This window comes from Embiotoca jacksoni, unplaced genomic scaffold, assembly GCF_022577435.1.
Source record: "Embiotoca jacksoni isolate LCO1_2020_lvr unplaced genomic scaffold, fEmbJac1.0.p SCAF_27, whole genome shotgun sequence".
NCBI classification, from domain to species: domain Eukaryota; kingdom Metazoa; phylum Chordata; class Actinopteri; family Embiotocidae; genus Embiotoca; species Embiotoca jacksoni.
Window position 1 is genome coordinate 826,469 of NW_027185378.1, and position 27,511 is coordinate 853,979.

Below are 27,511 nucleotides of genomic sequence, written 5' to 3' on the forward strand. Positions count from 1 at the left end.
CTACACTAACACACAATCCTGGGACTGTTCCAACAGGCAGCCGCTCACCCAGTTTAATTAGAAGTAATTAAATTAACTGGATGGTATGAAAATAAACTGCTGTCGGGCAGCCGCTCATCTCTGGAGTGGTGACTAAGAAATCACTGGATGCCAGCTCCTTCATCACACTTCATTGCAGCACAGCAAGTGTGTTAGATGGTGTCGGACAGCTGTGAGGAGGACGCGTCTTACCTGGTGGGTGTACGGAGCTCGGCCCAGGTTGATCCCGTCTTTGGCCAGCTTGTCCCGGATCAGCACCTTCAGCTTAAGCTTGGGGTAGGTCACAAAGTCGTTGCACTCGGTGAATCTCAGGTCGTGGTTGCCAGGACACGAGGCCAGGTGGGTCCCCACCAGGTGCGTGTGCGGGTGGGAGGCGTGGCGGCGGCCAGGTGAAGCATCCACAGGCTCCAGGGTGAAGTAATAGCCAGCCGCCTTCCTCTTGTCCTCCTCTCTGAGCGCCCGCACAGCCGTGAGCAGCCGGTGCCGGTGGTACTGGATCCGGACTCCTATGGCGTCCAGGTCCGGCTCCCCGATCTGCTTACACACCTCCAGGTCGTCGTAGCCGTTGTCAATGAAGGACTCCACGTACTGGCCCAGGTGGAGCCGGGACAGCCACTGCAGCACCAGGTTCGGACCGTGGCTCATCTTCAGACTGGATATCAGGAGGCTCATCTTAAATGCGCATCCTCTTCATCATCATCATCATCAGTGCTGCTGTGCTGAGGCAGTCCAGCTCTGTGGTCCGCGCACCACCTGCCCTCCCCGCAGCTCCAGGTCCAGGTCTCCGGTTCAGACACATCTGTTGGTAAAGAGAAAGAGACAGCAGGAGGGACCAGATAAATGCGGGACAATGAGGACTCAAAAAGCTGCTGAGGGTCTGAGGCAGGTCCAACCTGTGGCACCTCCTGCATCCGCTCTGTGAGGACAAAACGAGTCCAACAGATGTCTTTAATTAGGAGTTAATTAACCTGTTAGTTTTAGTTCGGCTAAATTCGACTTTTTAACATTAAGCTCGTTAGCTACTTCGCGCCTCCGACGGAACCTAAAGTTAAAATGAAGAATTTTTTCTGGTGAAACACTCTGTAACCGGGATAAGCAGGTTAAAAAACAAAGGACAAACCCACCGTCCGGTTAACGGTCCGTGTCTCGTCCGGCTGCCTCCGTCCTCTTTTGCCTCAGTCATCGCGGCGGTTACGGAGCCAAACGCTGCGGTCCATCAAACATTCAGCCGTAGCAGAAATTTAACGGCAGCTGTCGGAGCCGCGGCGCGATATAACCTCTAAAATACCGCCGGTAGAAAAGTAAAAACGTAAAAATAACCCGTAACCGGTCAGAGTTCACTTTTTAAACCTCACTTTCTGACCCGCTTTCACCGCCTCCAAGTTTTCCCGTCGCTCTCCGTTCGCCGGCTCAACCACACTGAGGACGGTGCTCCTGTTCCGGGCACCGCTGGGCTCTCTGCACCGCTGGACGACGGGAGTTCTGGAGCACTGGCGCAACCTGCAGGGGATTCTGGGAAATGTAGAACCAGTGAACGCGTTGAAATTCAACTCAATTCAATTCAATTCAATTCAATAAAGTTGTGTTTTATGGGGCTTTTTTATTTTTTGTGTTTGTACAATTTTATTTTTAGTTTGTTATTTTTATTGCTTTTTTGGTTTTTGATTTCTTGCTGGCTTTTAGTGTGTGTGCAAGTTCTATTTTTTAGCTTAATTTCTAATATCCTAAATGTTGTGCACAATGCATTTGACATAAAAGTCATAAAAAGACAAATTCCATTCACTGACACTGATACTGATTTTTACAAGGTTAGGTACAACAGGATGCAGGTAATGAAGTATTTAAAACACAATATTATAGAGGACTTAGAGAAGATATGTCTTCAACATTTGACATGTATTTGCTAAATAATGTGAAAAGTGATGGCAAAAAATATGTGGTCAGATACAGTCTATTTCCTCTGTAAATGAAATACATAATTAGAATTTGACATATTTCTGATGCTGTTTATTACAGTTTAAAACAGTCAGTTTTGGAAGTAACTGATTGGAGGATCAAACATTTATCTACTGTTTAAATATGGTAAATGGTCTGCACTCTTTACCTTTTCACCTTAGCAAGGCTCAAAGTGCTTTTACACTGTTCTCCATCCATTCACACACTAATGAGGCCAAGCTGCATTAGGATCATCTTGGGGTTCAGTGTCTTGGGCACAGACACTTAGACATGTGGACAGGAGGAGCTGGACAGAGGTAGCTGGGGACTGAACCGCTGACCTTCTGACTAGTGAGCAACATGCTCTACTACCTGAGCCACAACCACCACCCTGTATGTCAAAAATAATTTGAAATCTGTACTTTTGAGTTTTAGCTGTCTTCCGCAATAAACATTTATATTAAAGAAATAGCTGATTGGATGAGAAACGAGAACGAAAAAAAAAAGGATTTCATACTGAAGTCAGTGTGCAAACAGAAAAGACAAGACAACACCTGCTTATGATTGGTTTTACATTTATTTTCCATTGCACAATAATATCTATATATACTGTATCTACAGTCTAAACCATTTGTGGCAGCAGATTAAGTCAGACATCCATGTGAAATTTATTTTAATAAAACTGTACAAAAATTGCCTACTATGAGAAAATACTGCAACTCCACAGATATTCATCCCAGAAGACAGATGGATGGAAGTATGGCGACGGCGAAACCCTCGAGCGCTCTCCCGCACCCCGCTGGGAGCCTCGCGCCATGTTCACTGTGTTTCCACAGCGCGGGGAAAGCCAACAGCGACATGAACCATGAAATAAACACCGTCTCTCACGCGTGACACGGCTGACAAATGAAATGAGCTTTGTTCAACATGGTGGTTAATACAAATGCCAGAAAGAGACAATCTCTAAGAGGGATAATACATGGTTGTTTCAAGTCCGTAAACACTTAATATCATGCATCCTTCAATGTGCAAGAAGAGACCATTTAGGACATATATGTTGCAAACTGAAGCACTTTAAAGTCGAGGCCACAAGTTGCAGAAGGACTCGGCGGCCCTCCCGCAGGAGCGAAGCTTAATTCTGAGATGATCAATATATACCAGAGAATGTTTACGGTCATGTCTGGATGGTGATACACAACATTAACGTGAGTTAATTCTATCCCCAAATAAATTACATTAAAGGTATTCATTTTTAATAGATCATTGAAATTAAAAGTATACATATATTTGTTTTCAAATATATAAATATATCATAGAATCATTAACCTGACGTGGAAAACAAATCTGAGAGTGAAGCAATCAGTAGAGTTGGCGGATGACATTTAAGATAAGCATAGGTTCTGTTTTGGTCCTTTGAAAAAGAAGAAAAAAAAATGGGACACGAGAGAATAGAAATCAAACGAACACAAATGATTTAAAAAAAATAGTGCAAAACCCACAAAGCTGCTTGTCCACATGGGTTTATCTCAGGAGGATACGACCGAGGTTTATAGCAGCCGGGGAAGAAGGAAGGTTTCATTCCAAACCGATGCATATCCGTGAAAGACATCTCCCACTTTAACTTCCTCTTTCGTGCGCTTCTCTGGCGGATATCTCGGTCTGGAATGAAACTCCTTCTCTGCGCGCGTGTGCAGCAGCTCGGGACCGGAGTGAAGCTTGACACCCGTCGACTTTCTAGCACACTTCTGGACGTGAGAGCGCCGTCCATCGCTCGGCCACGTGGGAACCAAAATTTTTTTTTTTTTTTTTTTAAATCAAGACGACTCTGAAACGAAACAACTCTTTGGTGTCGGAAAAGAAGATGGCCGCGGGCGTTACAGTATGTCACGTTGCCTGAACCCGCACTGTCAGATTTGTGTCCAGCCGTCCCGCTATTTACAACATTTGGCAGCAATCTGGACCGACAAAGTCTCGTCTCTCTTTTTCAAAGTAAAAGACCGACAGATGATGCTCCTACAGAGACGCACATAGCAGCATATCCTGGAAAATAAAAGTCTAATTACAATAGGAGTCTATTAATCACACTGAAAACACTGTCAAGCAAAAACAAAAACCTCAAAAGACCTATTGTAATCCACTGTATCTATGCAGATTTATAAACAGTGGCGCCCATACACATATTCCTGAATATGTATGTATGTTCACAAACACACAGATACACACATAGGTAGAGGTTAGCATATATGCATCATGAGGCAAAGGCAGAAGAGAACGATTTTCAGTGGACGGTTGAGAGAGACGACCGAGCGGTCATTTCTACTGGCAGCTACGAACACGCACACAATCTCTCACACAATCTTTCACACACGCACACACACAGCATCATCACTTCCACTGTGCTGTGAGAGACGCATGCATTTTTTTTTCTCTACACACGGAGGAACGGGACGAAAAATCAACTCCAGTTACGACAGGATGACGAAAACAAAACCCAGGCGGTCGCGTGTCGAGAGATCCGTAGCAGGGGGGGGAAAAAAAAAAAAAAAAAAAAAAAAAAAAAAACGGAAACGAAATGTACATTAATGCTTGTTTTTTGTTGTTGTTTTTTTAAACGAGAATATAAGTGACTTTAAATACGACCCCCGAAGAAGAACATGACACCTTTGGGGGAGGGAGGGGAGTGTTTCCAGTGTTTCAGCTTGATCAGTGTAAACTCTTCATCAGGGGGTAAACCGTTTCAAAATAAAACCTAATGCCGGACACACAAACAAACTCTTCGTCTTCCTCCTCCTCCTCCTCTTCTAATAAGTAACTCCATTAAAAATAAAACTGCTCGTTCTCACGCTGTAAAAGGTCAGTGAAGAACTAGTAAACTACCAGCCCTTATTCGGTGAGAGGCAACTGATTCTTCATCATCATCATCATCATCGTCATCATCGTCATCGTCTGGCTGTCCGTTTGTTTTTACTGTTCCAAGTGCTTGAAGAAAGACATACAGACAGACAGACACCTCCACCGAGGTCTTCATCAGACTTTTCTCCTCGTTCAAGTCAGACACCGTAAAGGACGGAGACGCGTTGTCTCTCCTCTGTGAGAACGAACAGGCGGGTGTGTCGACAGGTCGATAGATGAGACGCGTGCGTGGCGGCGATGGCGGCTCCTCCTCCTCCCTTTCTGTCCCTGCTCGTCGGCCGGCCGGGGTCTCCTCTGCAGCCGTCCTCCGGTAGCTGAGATGCAGAGATGATGTTGTGCGGAGGGAGAAGCGTGACTCTGTGGAGCAGAACTCCCCACCTCCGTGGAGAGAAACAGAGAGGAGGAGGAGGAGGAAGAGGAGGAGAGGAGCGGCCGGCGGCTCTGCGGAGACCCGGTGTGCTTGATGAAAGAGTCCGGCGATGCCATCAGAGCTGGTACCACTTCTTATCTTTGTACTTCAGCATCATCTAAGGAGGAGAGGAGAGGAGAGGAGAGGAGAGGAGAGGAGAGGAGAGGAGAGGAGAGGAGAGGAGAGGAGAGTTAGGGACGAAGAGTGAAAACACTCTGCAGGTCATTAAACGAGTGCGTTAACGTACGTCGTGGGCGTGTTTGGAGAAGGAGTCCGCGCTGGCCATCATGGCCGCCGTCCTCTCATCTAGCTCGCCCAGCTTCTGTCCTCTCTCGTCCAGAGCTATCCGGGCGCGGGCCAGCTCGCCCACCACGCCGGACGCCGCGCCCTTCATGCCCTCCATGCCGCCGGGGCCAGGGATGTGCTGCGCCAGGCTGCGGGAGGCCTTACCGGCGCCCGTCTCTCCAACTGAAGAGGAGACACGTCCAGAAGAACAGAGGGTCAAATACAAAAACACAATATAAAATATACAGTCCTTCCAGGGGGAACGGTACGGTGGTGTAGTGGTTAGCATCGTGGCCTCGCAGCAAAAAGGTTCTGGGTTCAAATCAGGGCCTGGGCCTTTCTGTGTTGAGTTTGCATGTTCTCCCTGTGCCTGCGTGGGTTCTCTCCTGGTACTCTGGCTTCCTCCCACCTTCCAAAAACATGCACCTCAAGTTAATTGGTGATTCTACAAATTGCCCTTAGGCGTGAATGGTCTTTGTTTCCGTCTGTCTCTATGTGGCCCTGTGAAGGACTGGCGACCTGTCCAGGGTGTACCCTGCCTTCGCCCAAAGTGAGCTGGGATAGCCCCCCCACCCCATCCCATTATTATAGATATGTGTGTGTGTGTAGAAGTACTGAGTGGTGTTGTGTACTCACAGAGGTCTTCTCTGTCCAGAGACTGTGCTCCTCCTCCGAACAGGCCTTTGAAGAATCCTCTGTTTGGAGCCTCCGGCGTCTCCACGGGGGTGAACAACTCACTGAGCATCTCCTGAGGACGACAACATTTCAGTACAGTCTGTCTGAACACCGAGCCACGAAGCATCACGTGTTAAAATACACTAATAACCGCAGCAGTGTTCCTTCCCCTGCGTCCTCTGTTGCTCATTTCATTTCTACCTGAACACACCACTCTGTTTCCTCCTGACCTACATGTGGAGTCCCTCCTCTACAGGAGTTCCGAACCCGAACACCCGCTTCCCCCCAGTGATGGACCGGTTGTGTCTGACCTGCAGGTTGTCGCAGGTCTCCTGGCTGTAGGTGATCCTCTGGATCTCGGCGGGGGAGGTGAGGTACAGAGCCTGACCCAGGTTTGAGAAGCAGAAGGTTCTGGCTATCCGCATGTCGGTCAGCGGCAGGTAGTTCACGTCCAGCAGGGGACGCAGGCTCGGTAAGCTGAGATCACACACGCAGAGACAAGAGGTCAGAAGTCAGAGGTCAGAGCTGCACCTGCTCACCTGAATCTCCGTCAGACGGCAGTGGGCGATACCTCAGGGTCATGATGTGGCCGTTGGCGCAGAAGCAGGCGATGCAGTTGGCCCCACCCATCAGCACGACATCGACCCGCAGCACAAAGGACGTCTCCGTGATGTTGTGTTTGTGCAGGCATGTCTGGGACGGCATGGCCACCACCTTGGCCTGCTTCTCCGAGCACAGCACAGCGAACTGACAGTCCTGGCCCTCCTGGGAAGACGGGGGCGAGGCGGGCCGGCGCCTCCGGACCTTCTCCTTCTCCTCGTCAGAGGCGTTCGGGTCATACCACGGCTCGTAGGAGGGGGGCAGCAGAGTCCCCGCAGCGTCCAGCAGGGCCATCGTCAGGATGCCTCCTTTCAGCTGGACCAGAGTTCCTGAGAGACGAGTATGACAGGTCATGACAGGTCATCTTCATCAAAGATCTTCATAATCATCATCATCATATGAAGGTTTTACTCCAACTTACGGTCCAGCAGCAGGGTGCTGGTCATTTAACATATTTGCACAGAGAATAAAGGAAACCTCCTTCATGATGAATTTAATATTTTTTTTTCATATTCACAACTTTCACTTTTTAAAAGCGAAATAAAATCCTGGTTTGATCCTCTTCAAACTGTCAGTTAATATCTGACATTAACATTTAACGTGGGATTTAAGTGGGTTTCAATGTGGAAGACTTCAGTGCTGCTACAGTATTTGGTGGGTCCTTCCAGCCTTCTGAAGAACACAATGATGCAGCTTGTGTGCTGCACCTGAACTTCATGACAGTCGTCATGTCGACCATCTGCAGGCTCTGCCCACTCTGCTGTCAATCAACCACACGTGCGACTATGTAGTAGTCAAGAATGTCAACCTGAACTTGTCCACACACACACAATCCTCCACCCTCAGCTCCTCACTGGTGAATGAATCCACCCTCCTGCAGTTCAGCTTCTTACCACAGGAGGCGATACCGATGGGCTGCTGCAGCCTCTGGTCCCCGCCGGGCGGCAGGCTGAGGGCCACCGTCATCACAGAGCCCTGTGTGGTCCCCACCAGCAGACAGGGGCTCAACAGCGTGTCGGCCTTCCGGGGGAAACTCTCGCAGAAGAGGAAGGAGGAGATGGCCTCGCGGGACTCTCGGTCGATGCTGGTGACGCTGGAGCTGCGGGAGCGGGTGAACGAGTTGTCCTTGCCATCTGTTGCCGAACAGGGAGAGAGGAGAGAGGAGGTGAAGGAGGTGATGGAGGGAGGAGGGGAAGGAGGGAGGAGGGGAAGGAGGTCAGCGGGCCAGCAGATCTATAAGCAAACAGGACGCTCAGGTCAGCAGAGGACACCCTCTATCATATCCAGGATCTCCATGGCAACCAATAACCCGCTGTCTGATGCAGAGCAGAGATTTTTCACACCGAGATGCTTCTTTGAATGGTTTCCAATCTGTTTTTTGACTTTAACACCCACAGTGTGAAAAATGCAGGTGGAAATCCTGTGACTCTCCTTTCACCCTCGTTGCCGTGACGACGGCTGAAACCCTCTTTAATGAACAGATGTACCAGCTGGAAACAAGAGAAGCAGGATTGTAACACCGTCCAGAGTCCTCAGAGGGAAGGAAACAGTCATCGTGAGGTGGGTTAGTTTTTCAGAATAAAAGCCCCAGCAGTCGGGGTTAGTACCAGTTATCCCACTTCAGATCGTGTTGGTCCACTCACAGCAGTTGGATTCTGACTGAGTTCTATAGACAACCCTCGTCTGGCCCCTCAGGGCTGCCATCTGGCCTTTGGGCATACAACAGAAGTGCTTCTTATACGTGAGGGAGCGCCAGCGCTGGGGCTGGTCCTCCGCTGCCGGTGCAAACAGAGAGGCATGGTCTGAACACTGCACGCTAGCATCAGGCAGCGCGCTTCTATCACAGCTACAACACAGAGCAAGGAGATGCACGGGACAGAGGAACACCTGGGAGGAAACTTTAGGTCACTGCTGGTTCTTACCCTGCTCCGCCTTTTGCTCAACAGACGAGCTAATTTTCCGAGACATCTTGGCTGCAACAGAAACAAACACCCTGTTTTATGAGAAAAGAAAGACGACTGCAAAAAGAACAAAATCAAATCACGGCAGAGGATTCGGGAAGAGTTTTTACTACTGAGCATATCAGGGAGGATGAGGAGGTGACAGGAACCGGAGGACAACTGTTGAGGACGCACACGCACAGCACCTACTTTATATTCTGTACTTCCTGTGTGCAGTGAGACTCGGCATTGTTCGGGGCTGGATGTCGACACCAGTTCAGTACTTTTTTTAATAGAAAATTACACATTGTAGTTTATATGTTCAGTTTTCATGCAGTTTTGAGGGGGAGAGTGTGAGCAGGTTGGTTTCTGTGGATACTGCAATTTACAAATGTCCCCTAAACGCCTCAGCCAACTGTGCCATCACCTCCAGTTTGACATTTAAGGCGTCACCATCTTGTCATTTTGGAGCCAGAAGTCACCATATTTGGATGAGATTGCGAGGAGTCAGGGGTGGATCTGACACTATGCCCCTCCCACTTGTTTTAAAAACCTGGCTGCACCCCGGGCCTGTCAATCAAACATTTACTGACGCTTTTTCAATGGGAGTCTATTGGAGCCCCTAGTTGCCCTCAGTGGTACTGCACTAAACATTCCGGGCTTTGTACATGATTATTTCCATTAAACAAAGTTAGGTATTCATTAAAACAATTTTTTTGAATGCCATATGTCAGTCGGTACCGTAAAAGTATCAGTGCCGAGCCCTCGTGTTGATTTAAGGGAGATTTTTTTTCTTCTAACTTTGTTGTCTTTCCAAATCACAAATCCTCAAAAGTTGCCGTCTCCACTTTCTGACCAGCGTCAGAGAAACGAGGCACCACAGACGAGCACAGGGCCTGTCGTGTCAAACAAAGCAGGAACGAGTTGATTACAATTCAGAGAGCGTAATTATGCAGAGAGAGTAGGAGGAGAGAGGAAAGAAGAAAGAAAAAAAAAAAAGGAAAAAAAAAAAAAGTCGACAGCCAAACAGTTAGCGCCTGGAACAAGAAACACAGAGCGACAATCAACGAGGAAGACTTGACTTCATTCAGCTGGGAGACGTTAGAGCTGTCAGAGGCAGCAGGCAGATTTTCTATGCTGTGAATCAGAACAAATGAAAAAAGAAACTCCATCCACAGCTGATTACAAAATAAATCTGCATAGAAAATCTGAGGCCTGGAAGTGAAACGCCATCACTGACATGCATCTGCGGAAGAATCTGGGTTGATTTGTGAATCAGCTGCAGAACCCGTTAATTGAGATGCACAGACTGCTGCAGGATCAAAGCACGGAGTGGTTAGACTGCCGTCATTCACAGAGCGACCAACATACAGTACCAAAGTCACTGGCAACCGTCCGGGAAAAACGTCGGCTTTTGAACTTCACTGGAAATGAGGTTCAGAAACACAAATCAGACATTTTAGAAATAGAATCCATCTTTAAGTACATGCTCTGAAAGCTGCAGTACCCTTCTCCATGAACTTGGGCTTTCGTTCGTCGTCCGAGTTGCAGGGTGAGGTAGATCCTGCACGACAAACAGCAGCAGTTCCAAAAAGGTGGATTTCAAAATAAAGTGACACTTATATAAAAGAGCAAAGGGAGGCTCACCTGAAGTGGGAGATTTGCAGCGGTCCTCTGAGGTGTTGGAGCCGTCGTTGGACTCACAGAGTGCTGCGGGAGCCACAGAAAGACAAATTAATATCAGAAGAACAGTCCTGCAGTCAAGCAGTTGGTACTGAAGCTACAGAACAACAGGCGGAAATACGAGGGGGGGATCAAAAATTCAGAGACTTCTGTTGCACGCAAACGGAGCGCGGCATCGTGACGTGCACGGAGCTCAGAGGAGATGTAACCGTTGGGAATAAACATCACTTGTGTGTGCATCACTTGATTAAAATCACTTCCTGAGTTTCACACGTGAGAAACATCCGAGTATGAAAGAAGCAGCAGGGAGCCAAATCCGCGTGTGTGGGGGGGAGCTACGATTGTGTTGTTGAGGGTGAGAGACTCGCCTGTTTTCAACTGTGCACTGTGAGTGGCGTGTTGTTGTGTTGGAGAAGCCCGTTGCCATGGCGCCACAGTTCAGGTGGTTCACAGCGAATGTTTTAACCTCAGACGCCTCAGAAGGTCCCAGTAGAACTCTGACACCTAACTAACAAAGAGCTAATTTCACTAAAAAAACAGCTAAACTCAAGTTAGCGACCAGGTAACAATGCTAACAATCCAGTAGAACTCGGTGTTGACAGTCTGACCCTGGAGGACGAATCCACGGTGACACAACCCCGCCACCGTCAAAGAAAACTGATGTTTCTCTGCTCCAGTTTCAGGTCCAACGGTGAAGTCACAAATATTCACGTACCGGCGGTCACGTTAACGTGTGGAACTCAGGTGATGATGATGATGATTTCCACCACTTCCTCATTCGTTTTCTACCTTCCTCCTCCTCCGTGCACGTCACGCCGCTGCACATCGTTCACAGCCTCTGAACTCACTGATCCTCCCTCGTGCAGCGACGAAGGGTCAGTCGTTAGAACAAAGGACAGCGATGCATCTAATGGAAGCTCACACAGCCGGTCACTCCTACAGGTGCAACACAGGTAGCAGGTTTACAGACGCACCACCTGGTTCTGTTAACGAGCCCTCCAACCGTCCTCCCTCCTCACCACCGAGGTTTCAGAGGGGAGTTCTGGAGAATCGGGCCGCGGTATCAGAACCAGGAGGGGATCTCTCTGAGGTGGAGGACAAGGACACCGAGGTGAAGGAGGACAGACGGGGGGGGGGGGAGTGACATAGCAGGACTTACTGAGGTGAGATGAGCGCAGTTTTTTCATAGACTCTGAATACAAGCTAGAAAGTCTGGACATGCAAGACGCCACAGGTGGAATGTCTTTACCGGGTCACAGAGAGAGACGGACAGTGGGACAGAAAAAAAAGGACAGAAATCAGATACAACAAGAGAAGACAGCATCCTCAGGAGTCTCAGCGGCTCGCTGCTCCGTGAGGTTTATCACATAGTACTCCTGCAGGGTGCACGAATTAAAAGCTGCTCTTGGTGTCGGATAAAAGAGTCGTGAACGCAGCAGCAGGCTGCGGAGACTGAGAAGAACGAAGACGAGCCGCGACTGACAGGAGGAGAGACGTGACGGGAAGAGAGAGAGAAGAGCACGATAAAAGACGTGACGGAAAGAGAGAAGCTTCAACGGGAACCAGAAGATGATTCTGTGACCGTACCGATCACCAACACGCTCCACCGTCCAACTGAACAGATGAAGACTCTGTCAGCGATGCCCCCTGTTGAGGGAGAGCAGCTACTGCAGGGGGGGCGGAGTCAGGGCGGCTGTCAAGTGTCAGCCTCCCTGAGGAAGAGGAGGCTGCAGCCTGAACCGAGCCGGTTCTGCGTGTCAGAGGTTCATGGAGACAGGCGGCGAGTGCAGGACTCGGAGACAGACATCAGAGACATGAGACAGGCGTGCAGCTCACCTCCGGACGGCTGGCGGGCTTTCCGTGGCGAGCGCAGCTGCTTCTGGGCATCCGACGGACTGCACAGCTCTGACGTGCCCATGTTGAGCAGCAGGGTCTTCTGGAGGTAGTCCACCACGGCCAGACCGTTACTGTTCCCGAACACCACACTGAGGAATGACAGGGACAGGAGACACACTCAGGTTTACCTCCGAACTGATTCTAAAGGTTTCTTATTTCCGTCAACCATTGGACAGACAGACAGAGATATCGCCACAGAGACAGGTGGGGGGATGATGGAGAGACATCACCACGGAGACAGAGACAGGTGGGGGATGATGGAGAGACATCACCACAGAGACAGAGACAGGTGGGGGATGATAGAAACACATCACCACGGAGACAGAGACAGGTGGGGGATGATAGCGACACATCACCACGGAGACAGAGACAGGTGGGGGATGATGGAGAGACATCACCACGGAGACAGAGACAGGTGGGGGATAATGGAGACTCACAGGCCATAGGAGGAGTTGATCGCCAGGGTGCTGATCTGCTGAGGCGGCTCCCCGCTCACCCACACCAGCTGCACCACCAGCTCCACCTGGTAGCCCGGAGACTGCTTCAGCGGGGAGCTCCGCACCCTGCAGAGAGAGACACACACACACACACACACACACACACACACACACACACACACACACACACACACACACACACACACACACACACACACACACAATGCTGATGTTTACACAGGAAGGAGATCTCAGCCCACCGATTACTGTTACTCTGCTTCCACCTTTTTACAGTCAGACATCTTTTAAACCCGGAACAACAAGAAGAAGACGCGAGTGTCCCTACTGTAGACACGGGATGTTGTCTCGGGGTCCGTCGGAGGAGTTGCTGCCTGCGGAGGGCTGAGGGGGGGGCTCGCTCTCCTGAGGGCTGGAGGACGGTGGCAGGGTGGGGGTCTGCTCCCCTCCTGGGTCGGGGGAGTCCACGTCGCTCAGCTCACACTGCATCCGGACCTCCAGCAGCTGAGGACACAGAGACAGACTGGTTCACGGAGACGGCAGCTGGCTCCAGATTTAAAAGCCCCGATGCTTGTGGACGTGTCGGCGTCCCTACCGGAACCTCCTCAGTGGTGACTTCCTGTTTGCTGAACCTGTAGATGATGACGTGGGCCGACACCCCGGCCACACACAGCATCCGGCTCTCGGGGCACCAGGACAGCGTCTGGATGGCGAACGGGTCCTCGTCCACGATGTCCGTGTTGGGCTTCTCATCCTTGCCGCGAGCCCTCTCGAACACCTTGGCCGTCTTCAGCTTGTACAGAACCTGGAGCATCACTGGGAGACGAGATGGATCAGTGGGAGGAGTCAGTCCTCCGGAAGACAAACTGGGTCAAATCAAATTAAATTGAAAGTTTCTTGGTACTAAAACCGATTCTGAAGTACAGAATAGAATCTACACGAGACACCTCGTAGAATCACACGCACAAAGAAAGTAACTTGATTGATTCTTAAAAGTTCAATATAAAATATAATTTCAACTTTAATCTTCCTCTATTTTTTTTTCCTGAATGTGACCTTTATACTCTGTCATATTATTGAAATGATTCAGACATAAACTAAACTACTTTTTCCGTTTCCTGCCTGAACTGAAGGTGTGTAAAGATGCTCGAGTGACATCACTAGTTCAGGATGTTAAATAATCACATTTCTCTTCCACACTACAAATTTAAAAACCAAAACAATATTCAACCGTCTGCAGGAGGAAAACTAGAAAAGGACTCACGTGCGGAAGCGTCCCAGAACTTGATGGAGCCATCAGCATGCCTGAAAAAAAAAAGAAAAGAAGATTAAATATTAAAAGAAGAGTATAAAAGTAAATGACACATGTGATTATTGACATGAATTTATTGCTGACCCTGTGATTATGATCTCTGGGTAACTCTGTGTTCCTTGACCCCAGTTCCCTCCACTGATGGGCCACTCCTGGAAACACGAACACTGCATTATGAAGTGTCTGGTGCTTTATTTATTCATTCATAAATAAATAAATAAAGATGCGGCAGATTCTACCACCGGCGTGAGGAAGAGGAGCGACTCACCTTCTTGCTGTAACCTTGCCTCTTTTGCCGGCTGCCGACAGAGTAAAGTGCGGGAATGAGTTCGGCGGGGCAGTCGGCAAAATACTCGCAGCAGGTGACCGGAGACTCGTGGACCGTCAGAGGGTACGAGCTCTCGAAGATCGGGTACCTGCCGGGGCCGAGGGTCACGGTTAGAGAAGACAGCCGACGACTTTAAAGGTGGGAAAGTGAATCAGCCAGGAGCTCCACGATGAGTTCCTTCCCATCGAAATGGTTTAATAAGGTCGGAAAGAGAATATAAAGTCGGCTTCATCCGCTCCTAAAGTAAAAACACTGTTCACGTCCGAGTCGTCGAGTCGGGTGTGCTTCCACCTCCTGCTGCTGTCAGAGTACCACCAAGGTGGAGACTTTTGTTCCGACGCGATACCCGTCAGCCAACACAACTACTGCAGCTGTCTGTGGAGCCTACATGTGTGTTTGGGAGGCATTCAGGCCTGAAAGCAGGAGGACAAAATGTCCTGGAGACGGCGACTCCAGATCTGAAATTGGTGCATTTGAGACTTAAAAACATAAAAACCGAGATGTTTTCGAGTGTATTACTGTAATTTCTGGACTATTGAGCGCACCTGAATATAAGCCGCACCCACTGAATTTTTAAAAAATAATTAATTTGAACATAAATAAGCCGCACATGTCTATAAGCCGCAGGTGCCTACCGGTACATTGAAACAAATTAACTTTACACAGACTTTAACGAAACACGGCTTGTAACAAAAATAAAAATTTCAGCGTGACGGATGATTCGCCTTTCCTTTTGACAGTCCGAGTGAGAGGCAGATCAAATGTCAGAGGAACCTCATCCATATTTATGATGTCGTGCGGGCCAATGGAATGCTCCGCTATATTTACATCAGTGAATTTGTGGAAGTTTGAAACTTTTTCCTTGTAGTCGAGAGGGAGCTGCTGACACAGACTCATCTGTACCCTGATGGACAGGCCTTTACGTCTCATAAATCTGAGACACCACGATGGTCCACCTCTAAAATCCTCAAACTTCATTGCGGTGGCGATTGTTTTGGCTTTCAGTCAGATCTGCACAGTTGAAACACCTCGGCCGTCTGCTCTCTGTGTGTTGAGTCAGCTCTATTTCCTTTTCAGCCAGATCTAATCGCCTTCAACTTGAAAGCTGCATCATATGCATTTCTTCGTGTCTTTGCCATGATGAGGGTGACAAAATGACTACCGTAATCAGAATGATGGGAAGTTTGAGCGCGCTCGATTTAATCTAAACAGTAAACTAAAAAGTTACATTGTTTCACCTTAACCCGTTCGGCAATTTCATTGGTCTAATGAAAGCTTCATGCCGCCAAAAAACTGAGCACCGTCACAGAATGTTTTTTTGCTCAGTTTTTTGGCGGCATGAAGCTTGTGAAAGCGGGAAAAATCCATAAATTAGCCGCGTCATTGTTTAAGCCGCGAGGTTCAAAGCGTGGGAAAAAAAGTAGCGGCTTATAGTCCGGAAATTACGGTAGTCATAAAAGGCGTTAATAAACCGACATAAATTAGTGTCTGACGGCTGGAGAGTTCGTTCCGACTCACCCGATCTGTCCGAGGTCGATTACCACTAAATCCTTCTCCAGCAGGACCACCACGGCGTACGGCTCCTGGAAGTCTGGGACACAGAAATGCCATGAATCGATCGGCTGAGCTCTTCCCAGATTCTGACTGAGTGAACGACCGACTGAAGGAAAGTCGCTGCTCACCGTTGGGATACGGAGTCTCGCACAGAGTGAGGAAGTCCACGATGGGATAGTCCATCTCCAGGACGGCAGTGCTCTTCCCGTGCATGACGGTCAGACAGGCTCTCCTCCCCACGTTGTCGTAGGACAGACCTCCGGACAGGACCATGAAGGGGTCCCTGAGTCCAACACACACACACACACACACACACACACACACACACACACACACAGTTTAACAGCCCGTTCAATAACACTGGGATTAAAGATAAAAGTGTTCCTGCTGAGGTCCCTCTGGAGGGTTTCTGTCCCTGTTTCAGTGTTTCAGGAGCATCTGTGATGGACGAGCTACTTTTAATCATGACGACAGATATAATCGTCCTGTCCTCAAACACATGGCAGAGCACAATCACACCAGCTTCATGAGAAAGTTTCACCTTCGGTTAACGAACATAATGAAACATAATTGACTCAAAGATCCGACATAAACAGAACCCCTTGGCATGAAGCTGCAGCAGGGCCTGCTGGACACGTGCAGAATAACAGGAAAGGCCTCATCAGAGCAGGATGTGGACCCACGGCAGTAGAGACACAGGATGGGCGGAGCCTCATCACACTCACCCCGCCCTCGTTGTTTTGTACTCCACTTTCAGGATAGGCTTGCATGGTTCTGGCTTTTTTCCATCCTTCGGCTGCTTTCCTGTCAGAGGCAGAGGAGCACAGGACGCCTGGTGAACTCACACACATCCATCTGTTGTCAGTCTGATCCGTGTAACACGCCTGTGACGGCTCCTACCGTGTGGCGTGATGATCTGCGCCGCCTTGGCCGGGGCTCGTATGTTCCACGTGGTCAGTGTGCCGTCGGAGTGGCTGCAGATGAACTGTTTGCCCTCGTGGTGCCAGGCAACGGAGTGGATGGCCTGAGAGACACACAGAGCATCATTATCTGTTCCTCAACAACTCTTTATTTTTATTTTTGTTGGAGTCCAGGTGAATATTCGTGTCAAATCTGAAGAGATTAAAAGCGTTCCTGCGATATCACGCTCACGAGAATCGAAGGGGCAGATAAGGACCTTTGACCTTTTTTTGACCTTTGACTACCAAAATCCACCCACGTCATCCTCGCGTCCAAGTGAAGATGTTAGCCAAATTCAAAGACGGTTCCTCAAGGCGCTTACAAAAGAGAAGGAAACGATGCGAGTCGAGTCACAGTGACCTTTGACTTCCCAAATCTAAACAGTTCATTGCTCAGCCAAAGCGATCCATGCTCCTCCACGCTTTCCTAAAGTATAGCATCTACTAGCCCGGGTCGATGTAAGCCGAAAGCGACCTTTGACCCACCAACATCGACTCTTTCACTGATCCGATGGAACTGACAGATTACTGAGAGCAGCAGAGAGAAAACCCCGTGAACCACCCCGTCCCCTCAGCAGACGGCGCCTCACCTCGTCGTAGGTGTAGCGGTAGTCGGCTTTTTTGCACTTCAGGTCCCACAGCACCACGACGCCGCACTCGAAGCCGATCAGAAGCTGAAAGCAGAGAAACAGTCGGTTAACGAGACCGCAGCGTGTCAGCGCTGCTCGGAGGACGGATCGCCTCCGACAGCGCCACGCGGCTTCGTCCTTTCCTCATCCCCGAACTGAAACAACCACGTGACGCTACGAGTGGTTCCGACATCACTCGGAGGAAGAAGCAGCTCATTTTGGACGTCCTAAGCACGACGTCTGGAACTAAAACACGAGGCTTTCTAACGTTCGGTCGGACACGTGTTCCGCCTCCTCCTCATCCTGTAACATCTGGACGCGATCCGTCTCCGAGGGAAGCTTCTCTCTTTGATTCTGGAGTCACGTTTTAATTAGCCGGTTCTTCGCAGCGGCTGCAGAACTCATCGACTCATCGAGGACCCCAACGCGTCAGTCAGGTGGTTTATAGTGGTGGAGTGTTGTTACCTTGCCCTCATCCATGGGGTTGTCACTGATGTGCACTACGGGCCCCGGGTGTGTCTTGGTGGACCTAAGAGAGCGAGAGAGAGAGGGAGAGAGAGAGAGAGAGAGAGTCAAGACAGATGAAGAATATCTGGGTTAATGTCTAAAATATTCTGTGTGGTTGTTCAGAGATCAGAAAAATTAAGAATCTGCGTTCGAAGAAACAGGATGAGATGACACGAAAGAAAAAGTGCTTCAGTGCACCAGTGGGACAGAAGGAAGGAGGGAGGGAGGGAGGGAGGGAAGTTAGGAAAGAGGGAGGGAGGGAAGGAGGGCAGGGTCACATGAGGGTCTGGAGATGGGATCACCGTGGCAACAGAGCGTGGAGGGCATGCAGGAAGTGGAGAAAGCGTCGCTGCCTGCGAGAGAGGTCCGGCTCCAGCAGCTAATGATGTCAGCGCTGCTGATGAGTCGATGCAGGCGGAGAAGATGAACTCATCAGACGATAAACGTTTATGAAAGAGAATCAGTTAAGACTCTGCTTCACGCGGGCAACTGAGGTAACTGGGTACGGTTTCCACGGCGACGCTCAGAATGCTTTTACACCGGACCAAAGCAGCAGATGTGGAAGGAACCCGAGAACACGGTTCAGTTGTTCTGGTTTGGACTTTTGGTTACAGGAAGTTGAGGCAGGCGGTCGTCACCCATTAAACAACAGTCACAACATCCTGGTAGTAACGCCATAATAAGAATAATAAGAATGTAGAGGCAATGAAATGAGTCTGTTCATTCAATGTTCTCCATTAAAGCAGAAAAGGTGCTCAGGATGCAGGTTTGTTATGAAAAGTTCAAAATTAGAATATGAAAGCAGAACTAAGTGGATCAAATGTTTATAATGTACTAAAGCTGTGGTTCAGACTGCGGTTTGGACTCTCAGGTGTGTAAATCTGATCAATAGGACACTGATTGTGTTCACAGCAGGAGGTGAATCCACAGACAGGCAGAGACACGGAAAGACTTGTCTACCAGAGATCTGATAAACCGAGACGTGTCTGAATATCAAGTTTCACAGGACTGAAGAGACAATTCTGCATCCGACTTTTCTCTGAGAAAACGCTGATTTAACGCTTTCAGCCGCCAGAAATTTAACACTCGACACTCAAGGTCTGACAGTTTTAGTTCACCAGTGGGAAGAACTTAAAAAATATTCCTCGCGCTAATGTAAATTTTCTGGATCTGATTTCTATGACGAAGTATCATGGCCACTTTTAAAAAAAATATTAAGAGGAGGAAGATTTTGTTTTTATTTTGCATTTTGAGAATAAAGTGTCAATGTCGAGAATCAGATGAAGTATGTTTGAACTTCTGTCTCTGAGCTCCACAACTTCAGGATCAAACACTTTCATCTGTTGTCTGATTGTGGCTTTGTGTTACAACATATCCTCTCTGTATTGGTCAATCTGTAACCACGGAAACCCTCACATCTGCTCACTTCCAGCTGTTTCAGTCTGCACGAATAAGACTGATTCTAAAGTTCATCCACACAAGTAGTTTCATTTATTCTAAAACATTTGACTTTAATCTTGAATTGATTTTTATTCTGGAAATCTAATTTCAACTTTATTCTCAGGAGTAAAACTGAAATTAAATAATCCTCCTCCTCTTATCATTTTCTTTTTACTGTGTCCCTGCCACTCGGCTGTAGGCTCCCCCACCCAACAGTGCCCTCCCCCCTCTATCTGCGGGCAGCCATGTGAAGATGCCTGTGATCCCTGCAGCGGGTGTTCACATGACACAGGAGGAGTCGGGCGGGTCACCGAGCCTGAGCCCCTTCCTATCGGTTCTGTCAAATTAGGCAGCAAACACCTCCAGAAGTCTGAGCAGCAAGGTCCTGGCTCGGCCCGAATCACCACCTCCGTACACCGCCTGCACACCGCTCAGAGCTGCAACACGCACACACTCAGGCCTTCACATTCCGAGAAGACATGCGGTGAATGAAGCGTGGACTCACAGTTCGATGGCTTTGTTCCACATGATGACGTAGCCTGAGAGGGTGAAGGACTCCACGTTGACGATGTGGATGTTTCCTCGTTCTGTGCCGATGTACAGCCATTTGCTCTGGAAGGGCAGGTGGCAGTATGTGATTCTGCAATAGATCAAGATGCATCATCATCATCATCAGTAGTAGCAGCAGTGGGCGCTTCATCATCATCATCATCATCAGCAGCAGCAGCAGCGGCGGGCTCTTCATCATCATCACCTCCCGAATGCGATCCTGCGACTGAGATTTAATTACAAAGGCCGAGCACTGTGTCACTCCGATGAAGCCCGACTAAATATAGATCAGCGGAAATACTGCCGGCTGCTCTCACTACTTCTAACTGTGCTGACGGCTTCATGTGATTGGCTCGAGCAGCAGCCCGCTGTGATGTCAGTGCCCCCCCCACCCCCACACCCCTCTCCCTCCAAACATATCTGTGTTTGAGTCCTAATATTCACTGAATTATTTCCAGAAGGACCAAAACTCTGATCAGAAGGAGGGAGTTTATCTAATGACACCATAACGACACTGACTACTGACTATCGGAGACAGCCCCTAGTGGCCCTCAGTGGTATTACATATGGAGTCTATGGAGACAGCCCAAGTGGCCCTCAGTGATACTGCACTTTAAGGTCTCACTTTTCAGACTGATCAGTTATTAATAATGAATCAATGACTGGCGCAGCTGTAAAGAATGAAATATAAATTAAAATGTAATCAGTTCATCTTTAAATATGCTGATCATACAGAGTGAAGCATGAAGGCCAGCTATGACAGATGTTTAGAAGGAGAACATGTGACCTCACCTCTCCCTGTTGAACTTCAGAGAGTGCAGGATGGCTGGGATTTTTTGCCTCAGGTTCCACAGGTGGATGCTGTCATCAGCTAAGGCACTCACCAGCGCCCCCTGCAGGGGAGTGCAGAACACACAGGCGGTATTAGAGTTCAGCAATCCTCATGTGGAGGCAGGTGGGTCACTCTACTATCAGTGGTGGCTCAGAACACGAATCTGTGATTCCGTAAGAATAACAACGTACCTCGTTGATGAGGAACTGGAGCTGGATGACAGCAGAGCCACTCTCATGCTGACAGTAACACTCCACACCTGCACGGCCGAAGCTGAGAGTCGGATGAGTCAAAGGAAATTGGACGATCAGGTAGAAACAGGGGAAGTTCCCTTTAAATCGGGCTGATTGTTATCTGATGCAGGACCACCGACCTAAGAACTGTGTGGAAAAACTAAAGGACTGGACTGTGTGGAAACTAAAACACTGTGTGCAAACTGAAGGGCAGACTTAACTGGGGACATCAGGTGGACAGGGGACAGGACAAACAGTCTTTCAGACTTGCAGTTGGCGCCAGGCGAAGGCTGTATGGCGGCTGACCTCACGTTGACCTCTGACCTTTGGCTCTGGTTTGAGCTCTTGGCCTTGCAGGTACTGTTCGACATCAGTCAGAATTATTAATGAACAGGGTGTCTCCTCGGTGGAGGAGGAGGACGAGGAAGAGGAGGAAGAGTCATTAAGTCTGCTTCATGCCCAGAGAGGATCTAAAGATCTGTACCGCTGTAATGGATCTGCCGGGCTCCAGTTAGAACTCTGTGCTGATTAGTTCTCTGAGCATTAATAACATGAAGTGTGTGTGTTGTGTGTGTGTGTGTGTGTGTGGTGTGGTGTGGTGTGGTGTGTGTGTGTGTGTGTGTGTGTGTGTGTGTGTTGCCGAGCAGGAAATCACTCAGATTTTATCCGAGACTGTTTTTTCTTTCGGGACTTCCTTCGACTTCACAATTTTAATATTCATTGTGATCGGATCGGCCAGAAATACAGGCTGCTGACACTGTTTCTCAGTCTTCTGCTTCACCGTGATCGGATCGGCCGGAAGTACTGCTTCACTGTGGGACTTTCACCAGCAGCTTCAAGACAGTCGTTGTGAAACTAAAAGTCACCGTCATTCTTCCTGTCATCATCTGCTGCTCATGTGATTCAAATCACATAATAAAATTATTAATATTATTCACAGCCCTACAGATCATGTGTTTATTTTCGATTTCTATATTCTTATCAGGAAAAAGGATCTTATGAGGATAAACTTTAACATCACAAACTTTCACATCATATCAGAGACAGAAGAAAAATATTGTAAGATCACACACACACGCAGATACGCGCAGACACGTGCAGACACGCGCAGACACACGCAGACACTTCCTGGTTGGGTAAACCAGCGTGGTTCACCGCAGAGTTTCAACATCAGCAGGTTTTCTTGTGAACTCAGCTGATGATCAACAGAGCAGGAAGTTATTCACACAATGTTTTCTACAAGTTTGTTAGAAGAAGCGGAAGTAGAGAAGGCGGTAGAAGAGGAGGAGGAAGAGGAGGAGGAGGAGAAGAGGCTGCAGGTCATTTTCCAGTACATCTGCAGAGGAAGCTCCTCCAAACAAGCAGCTGACCTGCAGGAGTCTCCTGACCTGGACTTCCTTTAAATATATAATGACATCATCCAGTTTAAGTGCGCAGGGACACAGGAAGTCCAGGTTCAGAAGAACTGGAGCAGAGACCGTCCTCAGTAACTGTCTGATTGAAACACGTCTTGTACCAGCAGACATTTACTGCCCGTGGACACCTCATCCGGCTTGTGTCCACCGAGCCGTGCAGCGTCTCTAGACTCTGGAGACAGAGAGGAGGAGGATCGATACCAGCGTCCTCTGATAAATGGACGGCAGTAATCCCATCAGTCCGACTGACACGTTAGGACAACATGGAGGTGTGTGTTCTCTGGGAGTAATCTGGCTAAAGACGAGGACGGGAGTCCCCACTGATGGACATCTGAACAAAGCAGATGGCCCTCCTGAGCTGGGATCAGAGGAGGGGGAAGACCTGACACACTGAGGAGGGGAGGAGAAGAGAAGAGGAGGAGGAGGAGGAGAGGATGGGGGGGGGGGGGGGGGGGGGGGAAGAGAAGTGGAGGAGGAGAAGAGCACTTTTTCACCCACATCCACCAGCCACCACCTTCTCTGTTAAAATAATCTGAAATCTGTAATTTTCAGTCATTAATTACGTATTGGACCCAGTTATTTAGTTTATTAGTTATCCAGTTAGATTGAATTGATCTTAAATTCACAAGATTCTAATGGATTTATCTGCTGTTTAAATATGCTAAATACTCTGCACCTTTATAGTGCCATTTCACCTTAGCAGTCTCAAAGCGATGTTACCCTGTTTTCCATCCATTGAGCCGTTCACACAGACATTGACACACCGATGAGGCTGGGCTGTAACGTATGGTTGGTTAGGAGCAACCGGAGGTTTAGGCTCTTGAGCCCTGACAGTTACTCACGTTGACCGGAGGAGCCGGGGTTCGACCTGCTGACCTGGCGATTAGTGGGCGACCCGCTCTGCCAGTTGAGCTACCGACACCCACCAGCCTTTCTGGTCAATATCATTTGAAACCTGCAGTTTTGAGTCCTCAGTGTTGTATGAGACTCAACTGTATGATTTAATTGATACGATTGACCTTAAATTTACAAGGTTTTAATTGATTTATCTGCCGTTTAAATAGGATGGTAAATGGTGGAAAAGGAGGAAAAGAGTGGAGGAGAAGAAAATGATAAGAGAAGGAGGAGGAGGAGGAGGAGAAAAGTGACTTCCAGCCGTGAGATTCCTCTTCTGTTTACAGAATATACCAGGTAACTTCCTGACTCTGACTGGGCAGCGCAGTGGGTGGGAGAGAGGGGGGGGGTTCTCAGCATCTGGTGGAGGAGCTGTTCATGCTGCTGCAGAAACACCACTAATGAGGCAGGTGGTCCAGGAGGAGGAGGAGGAGGAGGCTGCACACACACACACACACACACCGACCTCTTCCACCCTCCACCTCTTCTCTGCGCTGCGTGCAGCCTCTTCCCAGTGAAGTTTCCTGACTCTGAGGAATGCTGAAAGGCAGCTTGGTCATGTGACGTTCTGAGAAGATGACTCCAGGGACTGGGCCAGTGTGTTTGCGTGCACGCGGAGGTTGAAAATATGAAATCACTTCTTCAATCATACAAACTTCACTTTCATTATTTCTCTCTTTTTTTTTTCTTTTTCTCAAAGGATACAGCCTCAGAGCTCCAGTCTGAGTCCCAATGGCCAAGATTTTCTGCACAGGGTCAAAGGCCATGGAGGACGGTTGATATGGGAAGCCATGACGCACAGTCTGCAGGACAGAGCAGAGTTTATATCAGACCTGCGGTGAGCTCATCGATCATGTCCGCTGCCGTCGGGCAGGAAAACATCCTCTACATGTGGAAAACCGGTCTCATTATGGAAATAAATCAGATATAGATTAAATACCGGTGCAGATGGAGGCTGGAATATTTCTCTTGATTAACTACCCAACATGTCCAGTATTCCCACCACCATCACCAGCCGGAGACGAAGCCTGCAGGACGGTTCTCTGAGACATCAACTCAGGCTGTCCAACACAATACCTGCACACCCACGTGGCCCTGAACAGGTTCAATTCTCAGTCTACTGGGAGGTTCAGCAATCCGAGACTGACAGGAGGACGATCACTGAGGGACAGACATTTCAGGAGGAAAATTACAGTCCTTCAGATGCAGGAGGAGACAAACAGCTGAGCTCCAGTCCTGGTGGAGACAGACAGCAAGACTCCAGTCCTGGTGGAGACAGACAGCTAACCTCCAGTCCTGAGGGGGACAGACAGCTAACCTCCAGTCCTGAGGGGGACAGACAGCTAACCTCCAGTCCTGATGGAGACAGACAGCTAACCTCCAGTCCTGATGGAGCTCCTAAACGGCTGGAGGCGCAAATTCAGTGCAGCGCAAACACGGATCCAACCAGCAGACTGATTCATGTCCCGCAGCTCTGACTGCTGGATACCTGACGTTAAACCCAGTGTGTGTGTGTGTGTGTGTGTGTGTGTGTGTGTGTGTGTGTGTGTGTTCAGGTGATGGAAACAACCCTGCTGTCATCTGACTGTCAAGCCCGGTAACGGCAGAGGTTATTAACGGAAACCCACCTTGCACAGCTGAAAATGCTCCGACTGGAGAGTCTCCTGGACGGCGTCGTTTTCCCGCGGAGCACCGGGCGAAGCAGTCGCGGAGGAGGAGGAAGAAGCCGCCGTCAAGCCGTCCAGCACCTTCCTGATGTTGAACTTCTTCATTTTCCTCCGGTACCGACGCGACGAACGAGAACACAGACGAGGCGAGCTGCTAGCTAGTTAGCCGAAATAACGCACCGTTAAAATCCTTCTGTGTACATCTCACATGTTACGGAGGGTGAAGCCCGCGCGCTCTCCAACAGCACCGGAGTCACAAGCATTGATTTAACGAGCCCTCTCCGACAGTAGCCTTAATCCGCCATTTATGCGACCAGCTCCGGCGATATTCGATCGGGATCAGTCGTTTCCGTGAGCTGCTTCCCAGCCAGGGCTCAGCGGGTAGCAAACTGGCTACGGAAACGCAGAGAGCTGCAGCGGCGACTGCGTTTGCGCGCCGCCCTCACCCGGATGTAGCGCTGGTGTTACGGTGAGTTCCGTGATCCGTTACATTAGGTGACCGCGAGCGAAACGGAGTCTCGGAAAACACAGCGGTGCCGCTGCGGTTCTGATCACTGGAGCTCATTTAACGACCGGTACCGATGACGTATCTCATTTTATCTGGCGGGAAACATCAAAATAAGTCATTTCTGTCAGGTGACACAATTCATCCTGTCTGCCATATGTGACCACCGGTACCGCAGGGTGGGTTATTTCCTCTTAGAATTTAGATAGAACAACCACAGGTCCACAAGTGACAGAAAGCAAATGGACTGAGGCAAAGGATTCCCCCAAGATTACAAAGTTTATTTAAAAAATGTTTTTGAATATAACAGCAAAATAAAAAGCAATTTATTAAATCAACTCTTGAAGAAACTACAATTATAAAAATACCTATCCAATGTGCTTTAAAACAAGCAGAGTGCTACTGGTGACTAGGCCGCAGCTGTAGGGAGTAAAAAGTGGGGGGGGGTGAAACAGACTCTGGGACAGGGCCCTCATCAGCTCCTGTGCTGAAATAAATGCATACAGAGATACAGAAATAAAGAAACACAAAACAGGAACAAAACAAAACATCAGTGGCTTTCAATTCTAGCCTGAATGTTGTGCCTCCTCTATCTGGGCAAGCTCACACCTGGTTTGGGCCTCCCTGAGGAGATGGATCTGGGGTACAAACAAACAAGAGATAACCAATAGCAGCATAACTTTACTTAAAAGACTGAACCTAAAAACACCTACGAGTTCACTGTGGATCCTCAATGCAGCACTGCCACCAAAAGGGACAAGCAGGCTGACAGCAGCTCATTCTGTGCAGCTTTTATACTCTGCCTAATGGGTCAACCAAGAAGTAGGAGGTGCCAAGGCCTGCCTGAACCTACAATAGCTCAAGAGGGACATTTCCTCCCTGGCTACACATAGAAAGACAAGACAAAAAAATAAATCTGACTGGTTGATATACTTTATATATTTAAAAAAATATATGTTTCTATTTCAGTAACAGTAAAAATGACTTTCAAATATTTCAACCTAAACAGTAGACTCATTTTCAATCTCTTGTTCTTGTGAAGTAAAAAGTAATATGATAGCTTTACATATATTTTGTCACAGCCTTTGTGTTTGTTGTTGCTGCTTGAAAACCTTTTAAAACCGAAGAGAGGAGCTTGAAGGTTTCAGGTCGTCTTGTGGCCCCCTGCAGGCTGAGGGGCTCTGAGCAGCCATGACTGTTCATGTTACACCTTTCAAAGGCTTAAAAAGAGTCAACAAACAATAAGAACTCTGATCTTCAGTGCAGTCTTTCCCACCAAAACTCGATACAGGCTGTCCTTTTGTCTTCCTCTTCACTCTGTTGTGTCACACATGAAAAATAGGCCGTATTTCCTCGTCCTCTCAGGGGAGGGAAAATCAGGTCACCTAACTTCCACAGAGAGTCATTTGTAAAACCAGAAAACCTGGTTAGACGATCACCTTGGTGGAGTAGCCCACATTTATACAGGCTGATATTTCTTCACCGTTTCCGGAGTGAAGTCGCAGCTGTTAAATAAAACATCTGATGGAGACATATGGAGGAGATGAAAGACAGAATATCCCATCAGAGTTTTAGAATAAAGATTAATACGCATTATTTACGCTGTGAGAGACTTTATGCCGCATAGATTCGAGACTTTGTTCTCTGATTCCCGTTTATTTATCAGAATCACACAGCATTGCTCCTTATAGCATATTATACCTAATGTCTACTCTACATCTACTGTAATCTGAGTTATAACTGATGTGAGCTACAGTATACAGGATGTAGTTTACGTCACCGAAACAGAGCACAAAGGTCAAAGATCAAAGGTCATGTTCTGAATATTTTTCCAGGCGTTCTTGAGATGTCACATTC

The 27,511-nt window shown here is 48.5% G+C and overlaps 2 protein-coding genes across 6 annotated transcripts in view; both read right to left on the minus strand.

Moving 5' to 3' along the window:
• sash1b (SAM and SH3 domain containing 1b) overlaps positions 1-1,458 on the minus strand; it is a 33,188-nt gene extending 31,730 nt beyond the window's left edge. For both annotated transcript variants that reach the window (XM_069160591.1, XM_069160590.1), the window contains exons 1-2: positions 1,164-1,458; positions 232-838 (exon numbers count right to left, since the gene is read on the minus strand). In XM_069160591.1, the coding sequence (XP_069016692.1) occupies positions 232-711 (480 nt within the window). In that variant the 5' untranslated portion in view covers positions 712-838; positions 1,164-1,458. The remainder of the gene's footprint in view (positions 1-231; positions 839-1,163) is intronic.
• Positions 1,459-2,532: 1,074 nt separating this feature from the next.
• On the minus strand, positions 2,533-25,535 carry stxbp5b (syntaxin binding protein 5b (tomosyn)). 4 transcript variants are annotated; one of them, XM_069160604.1, is made up of 29 exons: positions 25,111-25,535; positions 24,188-24,285; positions 21,132-21,213; positions 20,901-21,001; positions 20,065-20,199; positions 18,078-18,141; positions 17,574-17,657; positions 16,925-17,048; positions 16,750-16,828; positions 16,153-16,307; positions 15,989-16,061; positions 14,411-14,558; positions 14,227-14,294; positions 14,095-14,135; positions 13,426-13,646; positions 13,159-13,334; positions 12,813-12,938; positions 12,316-12,464; positions 11,639-11,722; positions 10,444-10,506; positions 10,304-10,360; positions 10,173-10,220; positions 8,779-8,829; positions 7,750-7,989; positions 6,828-7,185; positions 6,568-6,733; positions 6,218-6,329; positions 5,544-5,764; positions 2,533-5,414 (listed from the first exon to the last, which is right to left on the minus strand). In XM_069160604.1, the coding sequence occupies exons 1-29, from the start codon at positions 25,252-25,254 to the stop codon at positions 5,373-5,375; spliced, it is 3,510 nt and encodes a 1,169-aa protein (XP_069016705.1). In that variant the 5' UTR covers positions 25,255-25,535; the 3' UTR covers positions 2,533-5,372. The 4 variants fall into 4 exon arrangements, with proteins under 4 accessions (XP_069016705.1, XP_069016706.1, XP_069016707.1 ...); XM_069160605.1 differs by lacking the exon at positions 11,639-11,722 and having other exon boundaries at positions 25,111-25,534; XM_069160606.1 differs by lacking the exons at positions 8,779-8,829; positions 10,173-10,220; positions 10,304-10,360 and having other exon boundaries at positions 25,111-25,534.
• Positions 25,536-27,511: the final 1,976 nt, after the last annotated feature.